At 37.1% G+C, this 12,127-nt stretch overlaps 1 protein-coding gene across 4 annotated transcripts in view; it reads left to right on the forward strand.

The window, feature by feature from the left end:
* Window positions 1–12,127, forward strand: part of DLG3 (discs large MAGUK scaffold protein 3) — a 482,093-nt gene that overhangs the window by 83,827 nt on the left and 386,139 nt on the right. For 2 of the 4 annotated variants that reach the window (XM_053699068.1, XM_053699069.1), the window contains exon 2: window positions 503–556. The exons of the other annotated variants lie outside the window; for them this stretch is intronic. In XM_053699068.1, the coding sequence (XP_053555043.1) occupies window positions 503–556 (54 nt within the window). The remainder of the gene's footprint in view (window positions 1–502; window positions 557–12,127) is intronic. 4 annotated transcript variants of the gene reach the window in all.

Consider the following 12,127-nt stretch of genomic DNA (forward strand, 5'->3'; position numbering starts at 1 on the left):
TTCTGCACTAATACCCTTGTCAAAAATGAGGTCATACAATGTCTTTTTTGTGCTATATTATTTAAAAGAATATTCTAGTCAAATTAAACTTTCATGATTCAGATAGAGCATGCAATTTTAAGGAACTTTCTAATTAACTCCTCCTGATATAAAATGTTCTTCTCTTGGTATCTTTATTTGAATGTAAGCTTAGGAGCCGGCCCATTTTTGGTTCAGAACCTGGGTAGCGCTTGCTGATTGGTGGCTACATTTAGACACAAATCAGAAAGTGCTACCCAGGTGCTGAACCAAAAATGGGCCAGCTCCTATGCTTACATTCAAATAAAGATACCACGAGAACGAAGAAAAATTGATAATAGGAGTAAATTAGAAAGTTGCTTAAGACTATTCCTTTAACATTCCCTAACTATATACTGACATTGTGTTTTCACTACATGCCACTAACCCTTTGTTGACTGTTGGACTATACTGTTTACTGACCACTGTACTTGTTGTCTCTTAGGCGGGTGCTGCACCTCTTCTAGTGAACTCAGACTGTCTGGATCCATCATCCTCTGTGAGTAGCTATAGTACTATACTACAGTGTGTGAAGTATAATATAGATGTATATCTTAACTGTGAATGGACCTCAGAATTTATTTATCAGTGCACAAGCAGTTCTGGTGAACTGCTTAAGCAATGCCGCCCCCTGCAGATCCACGGCCAATTGGCCGCTTGCAGGGGGTGTCAATCAACCCGATCATATGAGATCGGGTGGATTGATGTCCGCAGCCTCAGAGGCAGCGGATGAGTTAAGCTTCTTAACTCCTGTTTCCGGCGAGCCTAAAGTCTCGCATGGAAACGGGTATACGTCCCCATTCGGGACATATAGCTATTGTTCTAAGTAAAGTTGCCCCAATAATGCAAATTGCACCTCTAACATTGCTGCTAATATACTGATAAGCTGCACTTAACAGTTAATGAGTCTATAAATATGTTCTCTGTCCTCTTAGTCATTTATTTCCTAAAATGGTAAGTAACCCAGAAACAGTATCACTTCTGCAAGGAAATAGAGTTGTCTTGATCATGCTTCTTTATTTAGGGATCTGCCTCTCTCTGAAAGCCACTTGTTTCTTTAGGGTTTGCTTGTTATTTTAATAAGCTATGTTAATTAAAACATGTATGTGCTTGTCCACTAATTCAGATGCAAAAATAATAGTGAGTATTGTTTCATGTAGTGATATTGGACTAACAGTGAATACTGAAAGACAACCTTGCAGCAGTTATCAGCCTTCCTCGGGTCCTTAGCATCATTACACTGTAATTTGGTGTTTATATTTCTCTCTCCATGGTCAATTATTGTCCATTGGATTCTGGCATTTCCCAGTGAGGGCTCTTACTCACTGGCAATTTTTTTTTATCTTAGTTTAGGCTTTTGGTGTTATGTGTGTCCTTAACTATGTTTCAATCACTCTGTCTCTGGTGTCGCGTTTTTTTTTTGTCTTCATTGTATTTCAATATTTGAAAACTGCATTGTGTTTCATTAATTTTAACTAGGCATTGGCATTGATAAAGAAATAGGGGCCGCTCGTGGACTTCGGCTATTTTCAGGGCCGGATTTATTCTTGTGAAAGATCAGCACACTTAGATATAGATTTTCACAGATCTTAGTGTGGTGGTCTTTCACTAGAATCAATCCAGCACCGAAAATAGCCGAAGTCCACGAGCGGCCCCTATTTCCGTATTCAGCAGCTAATGAATCTGCTAAATACCCATGTCTAATTTTAACCACTTAACATATATCTGGAATAGTTCTAGATCAGCTTGATTCCCTACATTTGGACTGACCAAACATTAAAATACTTATAAGAAAAACATAAAAATTGATAGTTTATTACTGTATTGTTGTTATTGTCTCCTGACAGGCCCAGTACATGAAATGTTCTTATAGTTCTGTGTCTGTTTAAAAAAAAAAAAATACCCAACACTTAAAGGGATATTAAACCCAAACTTTTTATTTTATGATCCAAATAAAGCATGCATTTTTAAGTAACTTTCTAATTTACTTCTATTATCAATTTTTCTTCATTCTCTTGGTATCTTTATTTGAAAAAGATGGAATATAAGCTTAGGAGCAAGCCCGTGTTTTGTTCAGCACCCTGGGTAGAGCTTGCTGATTGGTAGCTACATTTAGTTACCAATCAGCAAGCACTACCCAGGTGCTAAAAAACAAAAAATGGTCCGGCTCTTAAGCTTACATTCCTGCTTTTCAAATAAAGATACCAAGAGAACGAAGAAGAAAAATTATAATAGGAGTAAATTAGAAAGTTGCTTAAAATTGCATGCTCTTGATCGAGGGAAGAGGAGGAGTCTGTGCATGAGCAGGATTCATTCCCCTGCAGGTGCTTCAGAGGCGGATGTTCGCGCCAGGAGCTCACCTTGAGGTGTAGGAGAGAAGGACTTGTCTCACCTGTCCTTTCAAACCCTGCAGCCAGTTAGATTTTCACCCTGGTGTTTCCCTCTACAGCGTGTGTTTCCAGCTACGCTGATAAAGAACTATGTTACCTGGAGCCGGTCTCAGTTGGCGGTAAGACCAAGCTCCCTTACGGTAAAATACAACTACTTACCCCTCCTCTCCTTTTTCTGTTCTGTAAAGGAGAGAGGGGTGGACAGCCAAGCTTTGCCTTCATTTTATTGCACCAAGATATCTGTGGAAAAAATACATACGGCCCGCACTCACCCTAATGCCCATAGACACTGGAGGAGAGCATAGTGTGCAGGAGAATCAGCGCTACAATTGAAAGGTGTTTTGTAATCTTTTCTCTCCCCAACCACCGATGTTGCGAGTGGGGAGATGCTGACAGCCTGAGATCCGCTTTGAGTAACTATACTTCTCGCTGCAGGAGTACTCCGCTATCTCCGTTACCTGTAGGAGGGAACTTAGAGTCGACCGAGTATCACCTGTACTCCCTTTGGGGGTCCGCTTACCTAAGGGTTTGTCGTTTGTGACCTGGACTCAAATCTGCCCTCCCCACCCACCGGTGCTGCGTGTGGGGAGTCGGCAGGGTTCGTAGTTTACAAGGTTGTGTCGGTCCCTCCCCTACAGCTAAGGATCTCCATAGGACCCGGCTGCAGAGAGCAATAATCCAGCCCAGGTGTGATCGCAAGGATAGTGCGAGAACCGGAAGGCAGCAGGACGTGTAAGGAGTCTGGGCAAAAGGAAGGAAAAGAGACACCGCGGACCGCTGGGCTCAGTTCTGTGTTGTAAATCTCCAAAACAAGGATTGAGAGAAGTACTTCGCCGCAGCAGGGGTGAGTGCGGGGTAAACTTGATTTCCCTTGATACGGACTGTTTAAGTTTGTCCTATACATTTGGCCAGGTTCGGAGTAATTATGTTTAAAAATGGAAAACTGACAAGGGCAGCGGCTGGTCACTGAGGACCATTAAAGTCACAATAAAGTCACAATACCGAGGAGTAAAAGTTACAGGTTATATCCCATATCCAGGGGTAGTTGTGTTCTTCAGTGGCAAGGGAAACCTATATAAATTTTCTGAGACTGCCATAAAATCAGAATTCTGAAGCCCTTGTACCTATACAACTCTAACTCACCAAAGACTGAATTGCTAATTATTGTATATAAGAAAAAGGGAAAAAAAGGGAGAAAAAGGACTTTACATCTAAAACCCTTATAGGGTATGGTTTTGCTGTCTTGGACTGATTCAGTTGAGGGGTTATGTTATCAATAATATGATAATTCACTGTTTTTGAGAGGCTTTGTAACATCTCTTGCTTCAAGAGGAAGAGAGGGGAGGAAGGGGGAGAAGAGAGTAAAAAGGGAAGAAAAACTTCCCTGGCATAAATTAGATCACTCATCATAGAGGGATGACAAATAATATACAAAGCCAACGCAGTATATAGATCACTAGAACCAGCAAAGTAAATATTAAATATACTGATGATTCTTAAAGGAGCTAAAGGATAAAATCTATAACCCAGCAAGGGTAAATCATCCCTGGAAGTGGTTATCAACCATTTCCCAGGAAATTGTCAGATACTAAGCACAAGCTAAGTAATAGTGGTGACACAAGTTAAGGAATTTACTATTATCAAAAATATACATATAATAATTTGCAATACCCACATATATTTTGAGAATAGCGGCAGAAAGGAAGAGAACACTCTTAAAAGGAAAATTGCATATCATGGTTTTTTAGAACTCTAGATTAATAGATTTATAGTCCCAAAGGGAGAGGAAAGGAGAAAGAGGAAAGAAAAGCCTATAGAATTAAAGCAAAAGGTTAGGTAATAACTTACCTTGTATAAACAATATTGGATAAGCTCTTTTAACTCAGAGTGGGCGTGTATAAAATAAGTGGACACTCCTCTAGCTAAATCTAGATGAAATAATTTAGATAAATAAAAAATAAAGGTGATTAAAGGTTGTACTACAAAAAGTACTATAACTTAACTATTAACAGTACAGAAAGTCGAAGCGTTAGCTGTAGGTTGAAGAGAAATCGGAATAAATGTATAGGTATTAGATACCCTTATTTCGCCGCCATTTCCTGGTCTTATTACCACGTTTAATCCTTGATTATAGTTTTTTTTTTTTCTTTTCCCCACACTCACAATACGGTGATTCACACTGCACACTTCACTTTCTGATTTTTAGAGAATTTCACCCCCACCTTCACTTTTTTTTTTTTTTTTTTTTTTTTCTTTAACTTTTTCCCCCTCACCCCTAGTGAGTACTGTTACACACCCCACTTCAATCCTTAATAACACACGGAGCACAAGAGTATTCCTTTTATGGATAAATACGTCACATCTCCTTCTGTCACTTCTAAACACAATCCAGGCATGACGTCGAAAAATAAGGAACGCAGAAATAAGAATCTTTCTGAACCCTCACCCGAAATCTCTGTAGAAACTACTCCATCAAAAAGTCAAAAATCTACAACCCTTCAAGATAATCAAGCTTTAGTAAATAGCATTTTAGAGGCCATATCACCCAAATTTGACACCTTAAAGAATGAAATCAAGCAAGAAATCACTTCACTAACGATAGAGATCAGACAATTTGCTAAAAGACTTCAGGAAGTGGAGGAACGCATCTCAGAGTTAGAAGATACAACAAATACATATATACCTCAAATAGAGAACAACCAGAGCGAGATTTCTAAATTACAGGCAAAAATAGACAATTTAGAGAACAGGTCAAGGAGGAACAATCTGAGAATCATTGGATTCCCAGATTCCTCTAAACAAGAAGACCTTATGAAGGTTATGACTCATACCCTACCTTTAATGTTAAAAATGCCAGAAACTCAATCTCCTGCCCTAGTTGAAAGAGTCCACAGACTGGGGAGAGTAACAGAGAGCTCCGCTAATCTAACCAATCCAAGACCAATCATAGCTAAATTCCTGAATTTTCAGGATAAAATGCGATTCCTTCAATATTATCGCAAAAACCAACCCATTCTATATGAAGGCAATAAAATCCTCCTGTTCCAGGACTTCTCTATTGAGACCTCCAGGAAGAGGAGGGAACTCTCCCCAGTCTGTGGCAAAATGATAAAAGCAGGGTGGCAGGCTACAGTTATATATCCTGCTAGACTCAGATTGTTTCTGCAAGGTCAGACTTTCTTTTATAACTCAGCAGCAGAGGCAGAAAAAAAATTAGCAGAACATGGCTGCAATGGATAATTATAGCATTTTATTTTCATGTTATTATACTAGTTGCTGTTTTTTGATTAAGTTCACTTTGCTTTTTCTTGTTTTAAAACTAATTATTAAAGGATGTTTTAAGGAAAAATATATATATTTTTTTTTTTTTTCCCCTCTCTCTCTCTCTCCCCCCTTCCTCCGGATCTCTCTATCTCCCCAGAACGTCAACATATGTTTAAGGTAAAAACTTATGAAAAATAAGCTTAGAATTTCATCTTGGAATATAGGAGGTATAACCTCCCCCATTAAGCGGAAGACAATTCTATCACACCTTCAGAGATTGAACACCTCTATTGCACTATTACAGGAAACGCACTTAAACACTGAGGAATCACTAAAATTAAAATCAGCATGGGTGGCAGAAGCTATATTCACCCCCTCATTAAATAGGAAAAAAGGTGTAGCTATTCTTCTTGGGAAAAAACTGATATATGATAAACTATTAACAATAATAGACCCGGAAAGCAGATATATAATATTAAAAATTAAAATATTAAACTCAAAATATACTATTTGTAATCTATATGCACCCAATATAATTGACAATAGGTTTTGGGACTCTCTCCAGACTAAAATTCTTCAGGTAGCAGAGGGGCATGTGATCCTAGCTGGGGACTTTAATATGTCTCCTCGGTTCCCTATGGATAGACTTAGACGTGGGGACCCACAAAGGAAGACCAAAAAGGATAATCTAGAAACAAAACTTTATAAAAACATATTTCTAAATCTGGCAGTTAGGGACGTGTGGAGGGCTCAGAACCCGGATACTAAGAACTATACTTGTTACTCAAAAGCTACCAAATCTTTATCAAGAATTGATCTCTTTCTAATCAATGATAGCTTATATCATACTGGGGCCAAGGCGGAGATTGCAGAAATCTGCATTTCAGATCACGCCCCTATAATGCTAGATATCCCAATTCAGAACTCTAATCCAAATGGGGCTCGCTTCTTCTATCCAAAATATTTAAGTAAAAATCTAAAATACATAAACTGGCTCAATAATAAATTGATGGAATTTTTTAAACTAAATGAGGGCTCAGTATCTAACCCCTCGACTCTCTGGGAGGCAGCAAAAGCCGTTTTAAGAGGGGATATTATTGCTTATACAACAAAAATTAAGCGTGACTCCCAAGCAAAGGAAAGGCAGATAACAGCTATGGTAACAAATTCATATAATAGATACCTGATATCCCCGACCGAGGAAAATTGGAAAAAATATATCAAAGCAAAACGGGAACGAGATACCTTTATGACCACGCATACAATACAGACAGAGTTTAAATACCAATCTAAACTCTACAAATATGGCAATAAGTCTGGTAAACTGCTTTCCAAACTGGTGAAGAACTCTAAACAATCTAATACAATCGAATTCTTACAGGTTGAGAAGAAGCGGCTCAATACATCGGAAGAAATCTCAGAATCCTTCTTTGAGTACTATAAATCTATCTACTCATCTTCTCGGATTGAGAAAGCAGCGCAGGTTAGATTTTGGGAAAATTTACCTAATATAAGAGCTAGCGAGGACTTTAACGTTGCGTTAAATGCCCCGATTACCGAATTAGAAGTCGCTCAAACTATTCAGGCACTGAAGCCTGAGAAATCTCCTGGTCCTGATGCAATACCAAACGAATTTTACAGGTCCTCGGAATCTTTAATAACCCCCCATTTGACTAAACTTTATAATTTTTACTATCAGGAAAATGCTCAGTTATCCCCCTACTTTGTGGAATCCCATACTATACTCATTCTTAAACCAGGAAAGGATCCACATAATAGAGAATCATATAGACCGATCGCATTATTAAACACAGACTATAAGATATTAACTACTATTATAGCTAAAAGACTTCAAAAGGGGTTAAACGAGATTATCCATAAAGATCAAGTGGGGTTCTTAACCAAACGAAGCTCTGCCGCCAAAATCAGACAACTTTTAATGATCATAGACTATTTTAAAAATTCAGAAGATAGGATCCCTGCAGATTTTTCAGACGCAGCAATACTCGCAATTGACGCAGAGAAAGCGTTCGATAGGGTTAGTCATGAGTATTTACTAGATACATTAGAACGATTTGGATTGAGGAATAATTTCCTCAACCTAGTGAAAAATATATGCTTACAGTCTTCCACGTCTATAGTTATACATGGAATATTATCGGAAAAAATTAGACTAGGAAAAGGTACACGGCAAGGTTGCCCACTATCTCCGTTATTATTCAATCTCGCAATTGAACCACTAGCTAATAAAATTAGACAATTAGTTGAAGGCATAAGAATCTCAAAAAAAGAAGTTAAGGTGGCATTATATGCAGACGACCTACTATTATATATATCAAATACCCGTAAGAATATCCCATCACTTCTAGATATAATTGATCTGTATGGTTCCTGTTCAGGCTATAGAATGAATAAATCAAAATCAGAACTTCTGTGGCTAAGAAAAACAGAAAATTCCCTGAAAGAATATCCTTTCAAGTTGGTTTCTAAATCGTTTAGATATTTGGGCATATTGATATCCGCGGACCCACAAGATTGGTATTCTTTAAATATCACTCCATCTCTTTCACAATCTATCAACTATATGAGGAGCTGGCAGAATTTGCCTATATCCCTATCTGGTCGCATTGCGCTATTTAAAATGGTACTACTCCCGAAGCTTTGCTACATGTTTCAAAATCTTCCTATTATCTTGAAAAGATATGATATTAAAAAATTTAACACCGCACTCCGATATTTTATCTGGCATTCAAAAAAACCTAGAATTTCTCTACAGAGACTAAATTTACCCAAGCAAATGGCTGGTCTAGCATTACCTGACATATATTTATATAATTTAGTTTTCTTAGGACGCATAGCAGCAGACTGGATTGCGGAGTCAAATCATTTTTCAGATTATGAGCTTGAAACAAATATGATCCATCCATTGCAGCCTATAGCACTGCTTCATCTCCCGCCTAAAAGTATTCCTAAACAAGTGAAAAATCTCACAACTATATATTCAATAATTTTAGCTTGGGGGAAGATAGGAGCTCGCGCTGAAGTAGATACCAACATTCCTAGATTTCAAAGTTTTTTGGGGAACCCCGAATTTCAGGAAGGAGCACAGTCAGCGATATTACAACACTGGTATAACCAAGGTTTTCATTGGGTATCCCAAATTTTTTCAGAGACAGGAATCATCAAATCCTTTGAAGATTTAAAACAGGAGTTTAAACTTAATAATAAAGATTTTTTTGTTTATCTACAAACCAGACATTATGCATCTCATCTCATTAGTAAATTTAGCTGGAAATGGTCTTGGGGTAAGCTGGATAATTGGATAATCTTGTGCAAAACAGGGCATTTCTCTATTGCCCCATGGTACAGGCATCTTGTTTCAATCAAAGGAAATTTAAACATGGAGAAAATAGCCTCAAAATGGACAAATCTCCTAGAGATAGATGTACTAGACGATACATATGTGGTCAGATCTCTGAGATTACTTTTTGAGTCTTCCATAGCTGAAACCTGGAGAGAGTCCCATATAAAACTATTGTATCAGTCCTATTTCACCCCGGATAAAGGATATAAATGGTATAATAAATTTAACAAATGTCCAAGATGCAATTTACCAGCAGCAGATTTAGCTCATATGATTTGGAACTGCCCCAGACTCAATCAATTCTGGAAAAAGATTGAATTCTGGTTGCTTAGAGTGATGAAAATTACATCTTTTACGCTTACATTCCCCATAATTATCTTCCTGATATCCAATAATAGGAATTTTTCTGATGCCAGGATGGTAAATGTAACTATCTTGGCAGTCAGAAACCTAATCTTTAAAAAATGGAAAACTAGATTTGTACCCTCAATTGCAGAAGTAAGGAATTATCTCAAGAAACAATTCTTAATTGAACAACTAGCTACAGATTTGAACTCAGAACAAGAAATAGTAACTTTTTTCAGGAAATGGGCAAAATTTATTAAAATATTTACACCTTCAGAAATTGATCATATGATCTTTCCGTTCAGAAACTCGGAAATAGTTTTACTAGATAATTGGTGATATCAGGAGGGAGTGGGGGGGGATCGGGAGGAGGAGAGATATTATTATTATTTTCCTTCATCCCCTTTTTTTTTTTTTTTTTTTTTTTTTTTTTTTTCCGTTTTGATATGTTTGTGGCTATTCATTGTTTGGATCTGCTTCGTTCTGTTTCAAGAATTATATTAGGGAATATGAACGGCAGAAGACACACAGGTTTTCGCTTATTAGAATTGTAAGTTAAATAAGAGGACTCTTATAAAGATAGTAATTTAGATTTTGGTCTTTCTTTTTTTTTTTTTTCCTTGTTTTTTAGTGTTACACTAATATCGATGATGCAGTATTATTACACAAAAGTGCATTATGTGTGTTACTGTTTAAATTTAAAGAGAATTCTTAAGGATGCATTCTAGGTATTGAAAATGGGAAAATCCCAGCTTGGTGTACCAATATATATATATAAATATTTTTTTTTGCATAATGAACACAATGATTAATAAGAGAAAATGAAATTTGTTGTTCTAAAGGTACTTACTGTGTAATATAGTAAATCTTACCTGGCCCTGTGAGGTGCAGGGAGATTGTAATCATTTACTTGTACACTCTGCTGGATATAAATAAAAATATAAATAAAAAAAAAAAAATTGCATGCTCTTTTTATCCTTTGTTAATAAAGCATACCTATGTAGGCTCAGGATCAGCAATGCACTGCTAGGAGCTAACTGCTGATTGGTGGCCAAGGTGTTCATCTAGTTACCAGTAGTGCATTGCTGATCCTTCAGCAAAGAATACCAAGAGTATCAAGCAAACTTCAAACTGAAGTAAATTGGAAAGTTATTTAAAATTGATTGCTCTATCTGAATCATAACAGGAAAATGTGGGGTTTATGGTCCCTTTAAATGTTACTATTTTACTTATGAACATGGTTTGTGACTTAACCCCTTAATGACCGCAGCACTTTTCCATTTTCTGTCCGTTTGGGACCAAGGCTATTTTTACATTTTTGCGGTGTTTGTGTTTAGCTGTAATTTTCCTCTTACTCATTTACTGTACCCACACATATTATATACCGTTTTTCTCGCCATTAAATGGACTTTCTAAAGATACCATTATTTTCATCATATCTTATAATTTACTATAAAAAAATTATAAAATATGAGGAAAAATTGAAAAAAAAAAACACTTTTTCTAACTTTGACCCCCAAAATCTGTTACACATCTACAACCACCAAAAAACACCTATGCTAAATAGTTTCTAAATTTTGTCCTGAGTTTAGAAATACCCAATGTTTACATCTTCTTTGCTTTTTTTGTAAGTTATAGGGCCATAAATACAAGTAGCACTTTGCTATTTGCAAACCACTTTTTTTTCAAAATTAGCGCTAGTTACATTAGAACACTAATATCTTTCAGGAATCCCTGAATATCCATTGACATGTATATATTTTTTTTTAGTAGACAACCCAAAGTATTGATCTAGGCCAATTTTGGTATATTTCATGCCACCATTTCACCGCCAAATGCGATCAAATAAAAAAAATCGTTCACTTTTTCACAATTTTTTTCACAAACTTTAGGTTTCTCACTGAAATTATTTACAAATAGTTTGTGCAATTATGGCACAAATGGTTGTAAATTCTTCTCTGTGATCCCCTTTGTTCAGAAATAGCAGACTTATATGGCTTTGGTGTTGCTTTTTGGTAATTAGAATGCCACTAAATGCCACTGCGCACCACACGTGTATTATGCCCAGCAGTGAAGGGGTTAATTAGGGAGCATGTAGGGAGCTTGTAGGGTTAATTTTAGCTTTAGTGTAGTGTAGTAGACAACCCCAAGTATTGATCTAGGCCCATTTTGGTATATTTCATGCCACCATTTCACCGCCAAATGCGATCAAATTAAAAAAAACGTAAAATTTTTCACAATTTTAGGTTTCTCACTGAAATCATTTACAAACAGCTTGTGCAGTTATGGCACAAATGGTTGTAAATGCTTCTCTGGGATCCCCTTTGTTCAGAAATAGCAGACATATATGGCTTTGGCGTTGCTTTTTGGTATTTAGAAGGCCGCTAAATGCCGCTGCGCATCACACGTGTATTATGGCTAGCAGTGAAGGGGTTAATTAGGTAGCTTGTAGGGAGCTTGCAGGGTTAATATTAGATTTAGTGTAGAGCTCAGCCTCCCACCTGAAACATCAGACCCCCTGATCCCTCCCAAACAGCTCTCTTCCCTCCCCCACCCCACAATTGTCCCCGCCATCTTAAGTACTGGCAGAAAGTCTGCCAGTACTAAAATAAAAGCTATATATATTTTTTCTTAATGATTTTTTAAGCATATTTACATATGCTGCTGTGTACTATCCCCCCTTAGCCCCCAACCTCACTGATCCCCC

Source organism: Bombina bombina, chromosome 1, assembly GCF_027579735.1.
Source record: "Bombina bombina isolate aBomBom1 chromosome 1, aBomBom1.pri, whole genome shotgun sequence".
In the NCBI taxonomy this organism is placed as follows: domain Eukaryota; kingdom Metazoa; phylum Chordata; class Amphibia; order Anura; family Bombinatoridae; genus Bombina; species Bombina bombina.